Below are 17,051 nucleotides of genomic sequence, written 5' to 3'. Positions count from 1 at the left end.
TAATATTGTCAATTTAATAATCAGTATCAACCAATATGCTCATGGTAAATTTCACAAATTGTCATATACTTTTTTTCATCAAAGTCATATAACTTTGTTTTCTAACACAAAAATCATATAACTTTGTTTTCTCTCGCACAAAAATCATAAAACTTTCACTAACTCACATAAAAATCGTAGTGGTCGGAAAACAAATTTTCCGATACTATTTTCTTATTTTACGTTTTTTCTATTTTTTATTTTCGAACAAGAGTGGGTTGCTCTAGTGGTAAGCACCATCCACTTCCAACCAAAAGATTGTGAGTTCGAGTGAGTTCGAGTCACCCCAAGAGCAAGGTGAGGAGTTCTTGGAGGGAGGGAGGGGTAAGGTCTGCGTACACACTACCCTCCCTAGACTCCACTCATGGGATTATACTGGGTTGTTGTTATTGTTGTCATCTATTTTTTATTTTCAGTCTAATTAATAATTACCCAAAAATATAAGTATATTTTTGTGATACCATATTACCGCTCCTTTCGACGGGGTTTCTCCGAACTTTGTCAGCAGAACCGACTCAATTTCGTCATCTTCTAAGTCATATAACATACACATTCTATATATATATTTGGCTAACAAATGCAATTAGTTTCGACCGGTCAGTTAATTTTATATTTTTTCCTTAAAATAGGAATGACCCAACCCAGCCTGACCCAATAACCATATACGCAAGTTAAAATAATACGAAAAGTGAATTCTTCCCCATAAAAAATATAGCTCGGAATGCATGAGATTATGACCAAAATAAATAAAGAAATAAAAGGTATAATTAGAGAGCACTTGAAATAAAAATTCCTACCAATTTGAATAAAAATCTTGAAAAAAAAAAAGATAATATTAAATATTATGTTTTGAAGGATTTACTATTCATTTTTAGTATTATTTTAATTTATATATATATGAGTATTGGGTCAGTAGGACAAGTCGGGTTGGGTCATCCCTATTTTAATTGGATTATTATTTATTAGACTGAAAATAAAAAATAAAAACCACAGAATAAGAAAATACTACTGAAAAATTATATTTTCCGACTATGATTTTTATGTGAGTTAGTAAAAGTTTTATAATTTTTGTGTGAGAAAACATAGTTATGACTTTGTTGAAAAAAATTATATTAATATGATTTTTGTGTAAGAAAATAAAATTATATGACTTCGATGAAAAAAAAGTCATAGTTATATGACCATTTGTGAAATGTACACATGCTCAAGGAAAGTCTAAATGTGAAACTAAAAAATAGGAACAAGAATACAACCACATTCCATATTATAGACCTTTTCCATACTGAGGGGGCAGAGCTAGTATTCAGTTTACGCGTTCGCCCGAGCCTAGTAACTTTGGTCCAAACTTTGTATTTATCTTTGAAAATTCATTAAATATGTATAAATTATTAATTTAGATCGAGTAACATAAAGGTACAAGAATCCCAAACCCATAGCTTCAAATCCTGGCTCCACTTCTGTCCATATTATACCAACTTTTTTACCTAGTTAGTCGTAAGGATTCCTGAAATTTTTGAGAAGTTCAGGGATGTCATAACCAAGCATGTCATCAACAGCTTGTATTAACTTAGGTTTCAACTTCTCAAACTTGTCAATGCTATAACCACTCAAAACTTCTCTAAAATGTTCAACATTTGGAAAATCCCCGGCTGGTAGATGATGTTCTTTCTGAATCTGTTTGGAAAAAATGAAAACATTAAGACATAATACTCGATATAAAGTTCGTGTCAGGAGCGTTAGCAAAGGGGTACGAGAGACAAACCTTTACGAATTCATCTTCCAAGTTATCGATAAGTCTTTTCTGTGTCTTCGCTTTGCCCATCATAGCAGGCATTTCCTTTTTCAGGTGACTTATTATATAAGCATGTATCTTGGCAGCTCTAGCACGTTTTACGAATTCATTTATCTGTACGCAACAAAACTTGCTCTTCATCCTTGTTTAAAGTAAATCAGAAGCAGACTTTATGACCAAAAAATTTTTTAGGATCACACTCAGAGAATGTTAACTTACACGACGATCACAAGCCTTCTTTGGTATGTTTTTCAGGTCCGAAAGGAGATCATCTTGTTCCTTTTCAAAAAGTTCTTTCCCCACAGGCCCGGTCGGAGCCTCATTTATAGGTCTGTCATTAAATGATCTGTAAAAGCCAAAACATCCAAAGAATTTATGCAAATTGCACAACTCCAAAACAAAAGAATTTTGTTTGCCGTCTAAAAATAAGAAGGGGAGAGCCTTGGAGCAACGGTTAAGTTGTCTCCATGTGACCTATAGGTCACGGGTTCGAGCCGTAGAATCATCCATTGATGCTTGCATCAGGGTAGGCTGCCTACATAACACCCCCTTGGGGTGAGGCCCTTCTCCGGACCCAGCGTGAAAGCGGGATGCTTCGTGCACAATATTTTGTATGACTTTAAAATAATGCTTTCAAATAGACAGAACTATGAAATGAACATGTATATTTAGATATTTAAGAACATTATCTCTGCACTAAAGCAAGAGATAATGTATTTAGTGAATTTCTATTCTCACAATATGATAATGTTCTGCAGCTTAATTACATTTATTTTGCTAAAATAATCCCTTCTAAATTGATTATGAACTAATTGAAAATAGCGAGATCATACCCTATGTAGACACGCGTAACTTCAGGGGTATTCAGAACCTTCCCTAAAGACCACATTAATGCTCCATAAACCCTCATTAGCTGCAATATATAATAGGGAACAGTTAATAAAATAAATTTTAGCATAGTCAAGAAAGAGGTCGTGGACATGAACGAGAGAAAATGTAATATGCCTTACTTGTTGAGTATCAACTTGGTCAGCCTTGTTCAAAACAACTCGTATCTTATCATCATGACCTTGAAGAGATGCAATCACACGTTTGAATTCATCGCTAATATCAAGTTTGTGGGGATCAAACAATAGCAGAATGAGATCACATTTGGCAGCAAACCAAGACGTCACCCCCGTAAAATCATAGCTCCTTTGTGTTCGCTGCTTTTCCCCTGATAAAACTCCCGGAGTATCCACAATAGTGATATTCTCTAACAGCTTTTTAAGAGAAAAATGATATCATTAGTTTCTATAAAATTTGTTTTCATTATGTGGTATGAGTAACAAAGAGTCCATTAACTCACAGGATGCGGCATTTGAGAACACTCAAACTTTGACAAAAATGCCGTTCCAAAAGTTGTCAAACCGCTAAATGGCATATCTGCTTGAACAGCAATTGTATTCCCCGGGACACTTCTTTCGTCAGGTCCGTTCTGTGTAATACACAATTAAAGTGAATGAATGTCTAACAAATGATTTGGCATACCAACACCATTAAACAAATCTACTTTCAAGAATAAATTCTCTTCTCCTACTGAACGTCTCCATTAACCAGAGGCGGATCCAGGGTTTTAAGTTTATGGTTCTCACAACGACTAAGTTAATATGCAATAATATTAATAACTATGTTCGCAGTCCAATATTTTTAGCTATTTAATGAATTTCTTAATGCATATACAGGGTTTGGGTAGAAGCTACTGGATTCACGTGAATCCATAGGTAGCTCAAATAGTTAAATATAGTAGTTTATATATATTGATGAAAAGTAAACTGTTATGAAAAGTAAACTGTTATAGAATCATAAAACGTCGTCTAAAGTAAGGGGACACTATTTCTGGGACAGCTTTTAACAAAAAAGATTCAACTCCGGTAGAGTCTAAGTTTTCTTCCACTCAGCATCATACCAAGAAGGATAATAAGTGAGTGAACACAGTATATCAGTAAAAATCAGATAGGTGAAAGTACCATAACGACAACAAATCTGTCTGTTGTAGGCTCTGGTCCAATATGAGCACCTACAAACATAAAAGAATCATACATGTAAATGAAGACCCGTCAATGCACAGATAAAAGCACATAAAAGCGGAAAAAAATTCTTATTTGCTAACCTGGATAACTGGTTCTGAGTAAATGCTTAATGAAGGTTGTTTTTCCAGTGGAGTATTGACCCAAAAGCATCACCATTGGTTTGGCATCAAAATCACTATTTGCCTACCAAAATAGCGTAATAAACAAGTTAACAATGTGTATTGCCGTCATCATGATACAGATAACAAAGAAATGAAATTAAGTTTTTTTCTCATTTGTTTCAAATAAGCATAGCTAAACTGAAATGCTAACTAAACCTACCAATAGAGGAGAGACAAAATCACTGAAGTGATATGTAACTTCCAATGGCTTTAGTTTCTTGACGTACAACTTCTTCAGTCCATCAATTATTGATGTGACATAGTTTGAAGAAACCTAAAGGGCAAATGAAAATGATCGAGCATCATCTCAGGAGCAAAAACAGGAATTAGCATTGAACATACCAATGGAAAGCTATAACAGAAGTCTACTTGTAAACTGTGAAACCTATACAGAATACAATAATTTAGAAGTTTGTCAATCATTTTAAGACATTGCATAACAGAAGTCTGTCACGTAATTTGGAGTGAAGATAGTGTGGAAAGGTACACCTTCTAGGAAAGGATATCAAATAGACAACTATAATATGAAAGCATAGCATTTGATGCAAAACAGACGGAGTCATTCAAATAAAGTTAATATTCAGAGTTTACAACAGGCAAGCCTCTGAGAAGTGCATTTGTTAAGCAAGAGAAAGCACAAGATATGAGAGTCTATACACATAGAGGATAAATGAGAGAAGGTGTTTGAGATGGTTTTGGTCACATCCTATGTCAACCTCTAAATGTTCTCGTCCATAGGTGTGAAACCATGGTGATTGAAGGTGTTAAAACAGGACGAATAAACCCAAGATCACGTCGAAGGAAGTTGTCTAAAAAGACTTAGAGATCTCTTGGAATTTATGCAGACTTGGTGCAAATTCAACACAAGTATTCATATTGGCGATACCAATAAGTATGAAGGTTTAGTCATGTTGGTACAGTACACTGACTAAGCCCAAGAAGGCATGACAAGAGAACAAATTCTAGTGTTAGAGAACAAATTCTGTGAGTGTTCTAATCGCCGACTTAATTTCACCCGCACTTCTAGTGTTAGAGAATCTATAGAACTGATATTGGGTCTAAATAGAGCAAGATGTTTAGTGATGATTCAAATCGCCGACTCCACTACCTTGGTATTGAGGCGTAGTAGTAGTTTGTTATATATAAAAGAATAAAGACAATAACCACACTCACCTTCTTTGAAGATTTTGATGATGAAAACCAATTAGCTCGTGAAGGTAGCACAAGACTGCCTGCTTTACAATCCAATTAGTTAGACGCAGAGGCTCTATCCACTTCCCCTTCCCAATTTCCCAAGAACGTAAACAAACAAAATAAAAGAACGATCTTCTTGTATGTAGTATGTACTGAAGTAACATTACCATTCTGGTCAGGTACCCATTTAGCCACACGCTTCTTCTTCTGTAAAACATTTTAAGTTAACAGTTGATCTATGAATGAAATTAAAAAAAAATAAATACGTGAATCTAGCGTACTTACAGCAAGAAGTCTATCCAGACCTTCCAGTGAAGGTAGCTGCAAATTTTCAAAATCAACTGCATAGGATTGAAATTGTTCTAATTATAAGATCTTTATAAGAGAACGAATTCTGCATGCTAAAGAAAATCAATACAAGGCATGACAAAGAATCAACTAAGTTTCTAGAATAGCAGTCAAGTGAATACTAAATTCTCTCTTTCTTTTTTTTGGTTTCCTGCTAGAAATACGGTACCAACATTAGAGCCCGACTAAATCCGGATTCGTGTTGGGAAGTCCTATATTGGGGGTAAAGCACTCCCCTAACAAAGGCTAACCCATACTCAAGACTCGAACCTGAGACCTGTGGTTAAGGACGAAGGAGTACTTACAACCCATCACAACCCTTGTTGGTGACAACTGAAATTACTTGCATACTGTACTGTTTTGATACCGTCCTACTTACCTTCGGCATTTAAGGAATCACTTGTCACTGCATGGCCAGCTTGAGCCAAAGAGACCAACTACATAGTGAAATGCAAAGAATGATCTGCATTTTAGAGGGAAGAAAATTAACTATAAAAGGTGAAATGAGAGCCCACACAAAGAGTTATGTACCTGCATTGCAGTAATAAACTCTTTAAAACCGAGAAATCCTTGCCGTTTGGAATCTGCAATTGCCCATACCTTAGGAAAAACAGAGAAGTAAAACAATCTGTTGATGTTTAAACAGTAAAAGCAATTCATGAGAACTGCAAAGAATCGTAGGAACACATAAAATATTGCGATTAATTGATTAAACATAGCTACTAAATGCCTTATAAAAAAACATAGCTACTAAATGCATAAAAGGTACAGTATTAAAAAACTCTGTTAAGAGGAGGACAAAAGCCTATTGGGTTGGGACAGCTTATTCAGATGTCTTTCATCTTGATAATTTTGAATAGTTACATAGCTCTTTATTAACCATTGCTCGTTTTCTCTAACCATTCAATTTTATAATCATTCAATCGTGGTTCATAATCACATCGCAACTCAAAGAATCGTTTTCTTAAATAGTGCATAATAGAACTCAATTGAACATTAGTTGTACCAGTCTGAGGACGATATCTTAAACTATAGTATCTTTAACGGCGTACGCTTTTGCTTTTCTATTTTGCGCTCGTCAACTTGTGACCTAAAGCAAATTTTGAACCCTCTTTGCCACTAGAATAAAATCTTCCTTTACATGAAAGGGAATCAACAATTTATATACAAAAACAAAAAAGTCCTTTTGCAGTATAATTTTCCAATGAAGACGATTCCATTGAACCCCTTCCGTCCACTTAAATTAGTTTGTCCATTCTATTAAGTTTCATTTGATTCTTTAGTACAATATTAGATTATGTTGAAGCTGACAGTGAATTTACCCAATAACTTGGTTATACTTTACTCACACGAGGGCGGAGGCAGAAGCTCAGAAATGAGTTAAGCCGAACCTAGTAACTTTTGCTCAAACAGTATCTTTGCGTTAAGAAATCATTAAATATGTATCAGTTATTAGCACATGAAGTTATTGATCTAAAATTCAAAACCCATAAAGTTGAAATCTTTACTCCGCCAACGATTACTATGAGTTGTTTTTGAAAGAATTAAGCCCGAAAAGAAAAAAACCTGCTTGAGATGATCACGAGGCAAGTTTGACATTGCAAGGAAGTTGGTGGCATCCTTTCCAGTGAGACGTCCATCTCCATCTGTAATTAACCCAATTTTTTGTCAATAACCAAATTGCATGCACATCTTTAAATACAAACGATATGTGTGTGTGTGTGTGTGTGTGTGTGAGAGAGAGAGAGAGAGAACAGACCCGAATCAGCAAAACAAAACCATTCTTGATATATCTTCTCGTGCTTTTTGGAGCAGCGATTAATGGGACAAGTATCAAACTCCATTTTCTTCAAAGAAGCCAAAGTTTTGAAGAAACTAGCGCCTTCTTCCTTAGACACCCCCGCTCTATTTTTCCTTTATGTTAAAGGGGAAGATCTATTTAGTGGGCGTTTGGACGCAAGAACCAAAAATGATATTTGAAAATTAAAGTTGTATTTATTTTTGAATTTTGTGAGTGATATGAGTGAAATTTTAAAAATAGTTTTTTGGAGTTTTTTAAATTTTCGAAAAATTCTAAAATTTATTTTCAAGTAAAAATTAAAAATTTTATGCCCAAACGCTGATTTTGAAAAAAAGTGAAAGAATTTTCATGGCCAAACGGGTTTGATGTCCAATATTTGTTGAAGAAGTTTAAATTTTTTGCACTAAAAAAAGATTTATAATATCAAGTTACATATAAGATACTTAATAGAATAAATTTATTGATAAAAATTAATTAATAAGCAGATAGCTATAATAATCTACATGTAAATCTCTTGATGAGTATTAATTCATAACCAAATAAATTAAGTATAATTGGTACATAATTAATATGGTATTACAGTAGATAAAAGTCTTATATTCAAGTTTCCGTATATTTGGCTCATGAAAAAATCAGGCTAGGAAAGTACATAAAAATATTTTGCTAAAATTTTAAACTTTTAGATGAGATAACCATATATATACAACTTAAATAAACAATAAAATAAGATCAATAGAAGGTTGGGGTTTGATAGCTTTTGGACAAGCTTTTTGGAAGAGTTTTTCGAACTATTTTTAACAATTTGCATTTGAATGAATTACAAACTATTTGGAAAAATTACACTGTATAGCCGCTGTAAAAATAATAACCAAAAAAATATATAAAATTTATATATTTTTGTATATATACACATATATATGTTATATACAAAGTTTATACACTTTTTCGGCTATCACATGTAAATAATTTATGGCGCGGGCTATAAGTGATAATACCCTTACTATTTCATAAAGAAAATTTTCTAAACAACAATGCATTTGGCATTTCAAAATGTTAACAAAATTTTCTTTGGTAAACCAACAAAAATACTTTCTGTTTTTAAAAGAAAACATGGCTGATGATCACAAAACAGGAAAAGTACAGAACAAAGCAGCATATAGGGCGAGATGAAATCATGCACGCACCACCACACCAAGTTATGTAATGAGACGAATAAGCTATCTCTCAACTTTTAATCAGAGGTCTCTTATCTCGCAACGTGATCCTACGTAGCGTAATCTGAATTAGTAGGGTCATATCATATGCAACGCAAATCTGAATTAGTCGAGTATTAAGCAACATAAATTTGAATTAGTCGGATATACCATTCAAAGCGTTGCTATATATATATATATGTTCGTGCTCTCTATATATTTTCTTTGTGCTTTCTCCTCCCCCGTTGTATAATAAGGAGAGGAAAAAGACACAGTTTATAGAAGAGACGAAGCCTTTGATCGAACTTTTTGTCTTTTAGAAAAGAAGAGAAATCTGCATGGTTGAACTTACTGGAATAGAAGAAGGCAGAAGGCGAAAAGAAAGGAGGACAAATGAGATAAATTGAGGCTGACCCTATAAAACAAAAATAAGGAAAAGAATAGAAAAAAAAAATAAAAGGAAATGAAATAAGATAAAATGTGATAAAACTTTGGGATGTATTTGATAAAACAGGAAATGAATAATATTTGTGTTGAAAAATATTATTCGGTCGGTCCACTCATAAAGTATGCTAGATAACTCATTAGCTCATTAATTATTACTCCCTATGTTTCAATTTATTTGAACATATTTCCTTTTTAGTCCGTGCCAAAAAGAATGACTTATTTCCTTATTTGGAAATAATTTACCTTTATGCAATGATTTATAGCCACACAAAATATATGTGGTTCATTCTACACCACAAGTTCAAAAGTCTTCTCTCTTTTCTTAAATTCCGTGCCCAGTCAAATGGGTTCACATAAATTGAAACGGAGGGAGTACTTCACATAAAATCATAACGTTAGCCTATATAAATTATATCATTATGGGTGTTAAAAAATAAGCTTTTAAAGAAGATCTATCTATGCATTTGAGGACCGGTGACTTAAGTCGTACGTATTTATTGCGATTCTTGATGATCAATGATTAAATTTGTGGTTGTTGTAGATCAGCTCCCGCTAAGGAAAAAATCTGTAATTCTCGTACGCTAGTAATATTTATGTTGCAGTTTGCTTTATATATGTCCATTAGACCATTTTAAAAATTCTTGAAGAGTTCAACTTTTATGCCGTATATAGAAATTAATTATTACGCTACCAAGTCACTTAAAAAGTAGTTAAAGGTAATTACTCATAATAAATGGTATTTTTGACAATATAATATGTTACAAAAGCTTAAATTACTCTAATAGTGTAAAAAAGTTAAATCGCTTTTAATATGTAAGTGCTACCAAAATGTGGTGGTTGAATCATTTATTTTAACCATCTAGCATCAGCAGGCAAGTTTTATTGTTGAATATTCAGAAGAAACCTACATATAAGCAGGGTATATAGACTAAATTTAGTATTGGTTTACTTTGGGAAATCTACATTTTCCTTAATAAATCTTTGGGAGGAATATGTATCTGAGTAATTAGTTAGGAGAAAATACTTTCTAAAGAATATAAACCAATTCGGATCTTAGAGCTTTGCTCAAATTTGTCGCAGCTAAAGGGTAGCTGCAACAGTTCGTCACAACTTGCAACCAATGACGTAGGAAAGATTTTATGCAAGCAGCGTCCGTCTATTGTCACAATTCTTTTGTACTGGTTTAATTTATCTCGTCGGAAAATGACGTTATATAGCCGTTTTCAAAATAATAACTGAAAAAATATATTTTTTTTGTATATATATACATTATATATGTTATATACAAAAATTATACAAATTTTATATACTTTTATGGCTACCAAATGTAAATAGTTTCTGGCGCGGGCTAAAAGTGATAATACCCCTAATTTCTTTTGTATCCCTTACGGATATGGTTACCAAAAGGATTCTTTTTTGTGTTGTCATTATTTATCCTAATGAAATCAGTCATGGGCTAGAAGTAATTTTAAATCATGTTAATTCACACAAAAGCCAGAAGTAACATGACATATATAACATATTTACTCAAATAGCTGCAGTGAAGGTGGCATCAGAACTACAATCCATCCTGATAAGTTATTTAGCAAGCAAAAAAACAATAAGGAAAAAAAAAAACAGTCTGGTGCACTAAACTCCCGCTACGCGAAAAGAAAAAATATGATATCAGAAATAATACAAAAGTTGAATCAACAAATAGCTCTATGCACACTCGCTCGCCTTCTAAGAAGGGCAAGGACTTATGAACACAACAACACAACGAAATGATGAAATGAAGAAGAATGAACAGGAGGCACCGGAGGAAAAAGATTGATCTCATATATATCCGCATCGTTTGATATTTTTGCAGTCTAACCATTGCTCGAGTCAAAAAGTCCGTTTCTGATAGCCGATGATTCAAGAAATGCCAATAGTTTTGCCAAGCAACCAAAGAACCAGTGATAGTTCTAATCCAAATATGGTGTGAATAGAACTTCTATCCAACATGAATCCATAAATTGTTACCCCTGCTCTGTTGTTCTCAAAATATTTCACTGCAATAAGTGTGACAAAATGAACTACAATTAGATAATACTAGCCAAGCAGTGTAGGATTAAACGTATACAACAACAACAATAAACCTAATCCCACGGGTGGGTTTGGGAGGGTAATATGTATCCAAATCTTACCCTACCTTGACAATATCAATGTAATATATAGGAGCAAATGCCACAACATGTAATAATAAAGAACCAGGAATAAGAAAATACAAAAATAGTACTAGTACTACTGGTAAGACTAAGAGACTATAATGATTACCTGTCTTGGTAAGCTGGAGTACGATTAAACATATATAATTGTAAATTTATTTACATTATCTGTTACAGTAGGCATAGGCGGACCCAAAATTTGAAGGTGGTGGGGGCACATGAGCGGACTGCTCAATCAGTGCCCTTGTCTAACTTTTTATCTTAAGAGTTCCAAGTAAAATATATGATCATTTTCAACATATACATATATATTCAGAGTTTTTGCCGAAGTTAACGGTGTTGGATTTTGCATCTGTTACTGCTACTGTTCAACCTTCTTGCTGCTTGCATATTTTTTCTAAAATCCATAACAGTGGTATCAGAGCCTCCATTGATCTTGACGGATATCTGATTTCGCTGAAAAATAACTAATTTCAACCACTTTTAAACCATACACGTTTTTATTCATACCGATTTTTAACCAAATTTTTAACAATGGCAAGCAGCGGTCTCTCTTTGAATACCCCACAAACTTTCACTAGTGAAAACTATCAGATTTGATCAGTAAAGATGAAATCTTATCTTAAAGTTTATGATCTATGGGAAGTTGTAATAGAAGACAAACTTATACAACCACTTCCTGCAAATCCTACCCTTGCCCAAATCAAAGCTCATTCAGATGAGAAAACCAAAAAATACAAAGCCAAAACTATAATTCAAAATTCAGTTGCAGATTCAATCTTTTCTAAAATCATTGCACGTGAGACAGCAAAAGAAGCTTGGGAAACACTCAAACAAGAGTATCAAGGAAGTGAACGAGGCAGACACAATCAGATTTTAAATTTGAAAAGAGATTTTAAATCTATTAGAATGTAAGATAACGAGACCATCGCTAAGTATTCTGACCGAATTTCTTTAATTGTCAATAAAATCAGGTTACTTGGCGAGGATTTCAAAGATGACAGGATAGTTGAAAAAATTATTGTGACAATTCCCGAGAGATTTGAATCCAAAATTTCCTCTCTAGAAGAGTCTAAAGATCTTTCTACCATCTCTGTTGCAGAATTAATAAGTGCTCTTCAAGCACAAGAGCAAAGAAGGGCCTTCAGACAAGACAAAATTACTGAGGGTATTTTTTATGCGAAATACCAAAAAGAAAAAGTCGATTATCATTATTGCAAATATTGCAAAAAGAAAACACACTTAGAAAAGTTTTGTTGGTGGAGACCTGATGCATTATGTGGAAATTGCAAACAAAAAAGGTCATGTTACAAAAGTATACAAGTTCAAAGATGCTAATGTACAAGCACTAATAGCAGAAGAAGGAATTGAGGATGACCTTCTTTAGACTACAGCAACAGAAGCAAGGAGGAGTATTGGATTTTGCATCTGTTACTGCTACTGTTTTCTAGAATAATTAGTTGTTTAGTTTTAGGAAGAGTCTGCTAGAAGATTCAGAATTTTAATTATAGTAAGAGTTTACTAATTCAGTTGTAGGAGGAGTTTACTACTTTATTTATTTGGCTATTTAAAGCCCTATGATTAGTAAAATTTTAGAGACATTTTTTCAATTCTATTTTCAACTTTCTTGCTGCTTGCATATTTTTTTTCTAAAATCCATAATAAACGGGGTCACTCCAAACATAGGTTCGATCTGACAGTAGGTATTTATTATATTTCCCAAGTTACTATATTATACATTGTCAGTGCACAAAAGTTAAACGATAATGATATTAACCAGCATACCTAGTGCCTGTCTTTTCTGGAATGAAATTGTGCTATAGGCATAAGCAGGGACAAATATCGTATTGTCCAACTCATCTTCTTCATCTCCAACATCATCAGAATCAGATCCTTTGGAACATTCAGGAAAACCTTGGCCACAGGTTGCCCGAGTAATTGGAGTCTCACCTTCAATCGAATCGAATGAGTCTATTGTTGCACATACATGCCACTTGGCTGCAAGGCATGTCACAGATTGAGCCTTGTGAGTGATTTTGGTCGCGCTTCGCAACAGTATCATGAGACCAGCAAGAAGACTGACAGAGCAAAGCTGCATATTAAGACGACGACATTAGTTACAAGTAACAGCAACTAACAGATGATTAAAGATGAAGATCTGATGGAAGAGCTAGGGGAAATGAGTTAAAGTGCTAACTAGGGGCAGTGTCTCGGTCATCTAAGATAAAATTCATAATATATCAGCCCTTGATTTCGTTTCATATGACAGTATTTGACTGAGTACAGATTTTAAGAAAAGAAAAAAAAAGGCTTTAGCCACATAGTAGAAGTACCATTAGACCGCTAAAAGAGCATGTCATCAGGGGTAGACGTGAAGTGAAATAAAAACGAAGAATTAACCTAAATAGCCATCCACCTAACTTGCTGGAAGAGCTAATGAAAAGGAGTTAAACTCCTAAACTAGATGGTAGTTCCTCGGTCATCTAGGATAAAATTTATAATAGATCCACCCTTGCTTTGTTTCGTACGACAGTATTTGACTGAGCATGAATTTTGAAGAATAAAAAAAAGGTTTTATCCACATACCAGAAGTACCATTAGACCGCTAAAAGAGCATGTCATTAGGGTAAACATGAAGTTTAAAAAAATCGAAGAATTAATCTAAATAGCCGTTCACCTAACTGCTTAAACTAAAATTAGTCGGCAGTTGTATATATGTATAATCCATATATAATATGTGTATAACCATATATAATCCGACCGGCTATTTGTATAAAGATCCCTTTAAAATTAAAGATCTATCAGATATAGAATGGTGTCATTCTTTTTAGAATAGATATAAAAGGAAAGTGTCATATAAAATGGAACAGAAGGAGTGATTGATTTGGCAAATCTGTTCTGTTGCTAGAAATACTTGGACAGTGAAATACATGTGCTTGTGCTACATTCTCATTAGTTGAGTGTCACATTTATATCAATTGTGATCAATGATCTAGTTCTAACTATTTCTGTTAAATATAGGAAGCAATGAAAAATAAGAATTTGTATAAGGCATACCGCAAGTTCACCACTTTTATAGATATGAAGATCTGCAGTTGAGCGCGTAGTCATGAGAAGGGACGCGAATTGGCTTGCTGTAATGAACATCAACGCCCACAAAATGAATGCACGATACCTATGGCTAATGATCCTCAAATGCCTCCTGATTCTGAGATGCTCTCTCAACACTGATTCAACGTCCGAGTCTACATGAAAAACCTGAGCAAAATCTTGTAGTCGGAGAACTTGAAGGTAACATATCAACCGGAATAGGACACAAACTAGAAAGAACACGACCGTCCTATAAAGCCAAGAACTCAGCTCTAGAATGCACGCGACAATGTCACTCGCGATGACATTGCCTAAGAAGGGGATTTGTGTGCCACCTGAACTGTACCACCAAATCTTATACGCGCATTCAGCAGCAAAACATGGTAGGACAAATATGAATAGGATCTTTAGTGAACTCTGCATATTGAGAAAAACAGTTACATTATTGTTAAATTTTGTTGAATCAAGGCATACAAATTGCTTCCTATTAACTGATCTGACAAATATGAAATGCAACTTAATTACTTCTGTTTCCCTAACAGATGGCTAAGGTCATTTTGATAACATCTGGAGAAGAAGAGTCCTCTGGATCTCGACTGTCCAAATCATAAAAGGAAGAAACCTTTGACATCAAAGTTGATCAATTCTCCATCCTTTCAACTTATATAGGAGTAAATCAACAATATTTTCTATTCTGAAATTTCTAATAAATTGACACAATTCCAATAATAATGTTAATAAATGTGAGTGCCAAAACTTTCAAGAATGCATTTAACCATTCAAATTTTAATCTTTGATTTGGCTATTTTCTTCGACCAAGAACAACAACAAATTCAGTGTAATCCCCGGTAGCGTAGCCACATAGAGTGAAGGGTGTTCAACTGAACATTCTTTATCGGAAAATTACACTAAGTATATAAAAAAAATAATACTATGAGTTTATGCGTTCTGGTCAAAAATTATTTTTTGAACACCCTTTGTAAAATTTTTGGCTTCGCCACTGGTCAGAGGCGGAGTCAGGATTTGAAGTTATGGGTTCGGAATCTAATAAGTTATTGGGTTCTAAATTAATAAATTATATATATTCGATGAATTTTTTAAGACAAATATATGGTTTGGACAAAATTTACTAGGTTCGGCCAAACCCGTAGGTCGTACTCTAGCTTCGCCCCTGCCACTGGTAATCCCATAAGTGGGGTCTGGGGGAATAATGTATACGTAGACCTTATCTCCACCTTGTTAAGGTACAGAGGTTGTTTCTGATAGGCTCTCGGCTCAAGGAACAGTAAAAAGGAAGCAACAAACCATAGCAACAATAAGGTAATAAGATAACGGAAGCGAAAGCGAACGACACAACAACTAATATGAATAAGAAAATACAAGAATATTACTAACCGAAATTGAATAAGAACTTAAAATAAAAAAGAATGAATAAGAAGAGGAGAAGACGTACATTGAGCTGTTGTGTGTAGCATTTTCTGACGGTTTCACTCTCATCACAAAGCTTGTCAAGAAACAAGAACCTCCTCAGCCCATATTTCTTAACAAACCGCGAAAGACAAATAAAAGACAGAGCAGCAACACTACTGAGCGACAATTGAACAACATTGTCATAAGGTCTACTGTGCGCAGCATCACAATCGCTACAAGCTAGAGAGAAATGAGAAAGACAAGGCACAACTATAGCCAACAGAGCAAAAACAAACCAAGAAAGACAAGCTGAAAATGGATCGGATTGATCTACACACATCCATTTTAGCCATGTCCGAAAACTCCTCAATTCGTCGTACTCATTCGATACACTTCTCCCTAACTCCTTGTTCTTGTTGATCAGTAAAGCTTCGCTTTTGTCACACATTGTTGTTTCTGACCGAGGTGGAGCTAGGATTTTGAGTTTATGCATTCTGGATTCTAGAAAATACGGCGTCTGAACCAAAGTTACTGAATTCTGTCGAATCACTAAGCAGAATTATACTTTGTTAATGGTGTCTAAAATGGAGGTCCAAGAGAGAATGAAGTGCGGAGGAAGAAAGAGATGATTCTATAAGTTTCTTTTTAAGCCAAAAGGAGCAATGCAGAGGACAGTGAGGACTGAGAAGTATACTTTTATAATGGAAAGTTAATAGTAATGCATTATGTTCAAGATTCTTCCAATCAATGACCAAACTTGGCATATTGATTTGGTGTCTATATAATATTAACTAGATTAGTTGTATTATATTTTTTTTAAATTATTGCTATGTAGTATATTTAGTAGTAGTCCACTTTTTTTTATTTCTCATCCGGCATTTGATATTCGTTATCTGGGATTTATTTTGCTCTTTTAAATTTTCTAAATTTTACGTGTTAACAATCTAGTAACGCAATTTATAGGGTGATTAAAGATAACAATTTGTATTTAGTAGTAGCATATATATTAATTTATTTACTTTGTTAAAAGTAAAGAATAAATACTCTTAGAGTAGTTTTGTTCAAGGACAAAATTATATTGAAATTATAATGAAGAAATTGTAATATTGAAAAACTAATTCCTTAATTATTGAGTACTAATATTTTGCTTGGTTCATTGAACTATTAAAGAAGAGATATATGATGCATCGTACAAAATATGTGTTTTTGATATAAACATCAAGTGTTGGCAAGTATTTAATTTAACGATGATTAATAGCGAATAAACCTACTTTTCTGGGACATGTGAAGTGTTCTCAATATTACTTCAGCAGAA

General features: G+C 33.9%; 2 protein-coding genes across 5 annotated transcripts; both read right to left on the bottom strand.

Moving 5' to 3' along the window:
• Window positions 1–1,195: 1,195 nt before the first annotated feature.
• On the bottom strand, window positions 1,196–8,900 carry LOC107776767 (EH domain-containing protein 1-like). Of its 4 annotated transcripts, XM_016596687.2 has the most exons (18): window positions 8,772–8,900; window positions 8,592–8,671; window positions 7,366–7,520; window positions 7,173–7,252; window positions 6,138–6,206; window positions 5,986–6,043; window positions 5,544–5,599; window positions 5,426–5,465; window positions 5,238–5,296; window positions 4,225–4,338; window positions 3,984–4,086; window positions 3,841–3,890; window positions 3,180–3,308; window positions 2,842–3,093; window positions 2,665–2,744; window positions 2,051–2,177; window positions 1,802–1,945; window positions 1,196–1,713 (listed from the first exon to the last, which is right to left on the bottom strand). In XM_016596687.2, exons 3-18 carry the CDS (start codon window positions 7,448–7,450, stop codon window positions 1,528–1,530), a joined length of 1,632 nt encoding a protein of 543 aa, XP_016452173.2. In that variant the 5' UTR covers window positions 7,451–7,520; window positions 8,592–8,671; window positions 8,772–8,900; the 3' UTR covers window positions 1,196–1,527. The 4 variants fall into 4 exon arrangements, with proteins under 4 accessions (XP_016452173.2, XP_016452172.2, XP_016452174.2 ...); XM_016596686.2 differs by having other exon boundaries at window positions 8,592–8,900; XM_016596688.2 differs by having other exon boundaries at window positions 7,366–7,511; window positions 8,592–8,900.
• A 1,648-nt stretch (window positions 8,901–10,548) lies between these two features.
• LOC107776770 (uncharacterized) lies at window positions 10,549–16,396 on the bottom strand. Its single transcript, XM_016596692.2, has 4 exons — window positions 15,780–16,396; window positions 14,294–14,743; window positions 13,022–13,328; window positions 10,549–11,080 (listed from the first exon to the last, which is right to left on the bottom strand). The coding sequence occupies exons 1-4, from the start codon at window positions 16,227–16,229 to the stop codon at window positions 10,944–10,946; spliced, it is 1,344 nt and encodes a 447-aa protein (XP_016452178.1). The 5' UTR covers window positions 16,230–16,396; the 3' UTR covers window positions 10,549–10,943.
• Between the last annotated feature and the right edge of the window lie 655 nt (window positions 16,397–17,051).

Source organism: Nicotiana tabacum, chromosome 12 (assembly GCF_000715075.1).
Source record: "Nicotiana tabacum cultivar K326 chromosome 12, ASM71507v2, whole genome shotgun sequence".
Taxonomy (NCBI): domain Eukaryota; kingdom Viridiplantae; phylum Streptophyta; class Magnoliopsida; order Solanales; family Solanaceae; genus Nicotiana; species Nicotiana tabacum.
Note: the sequence above shows the minus strand (reverse complement) of the source record. Positions and strands in the feature narration are given on the sequence as shown.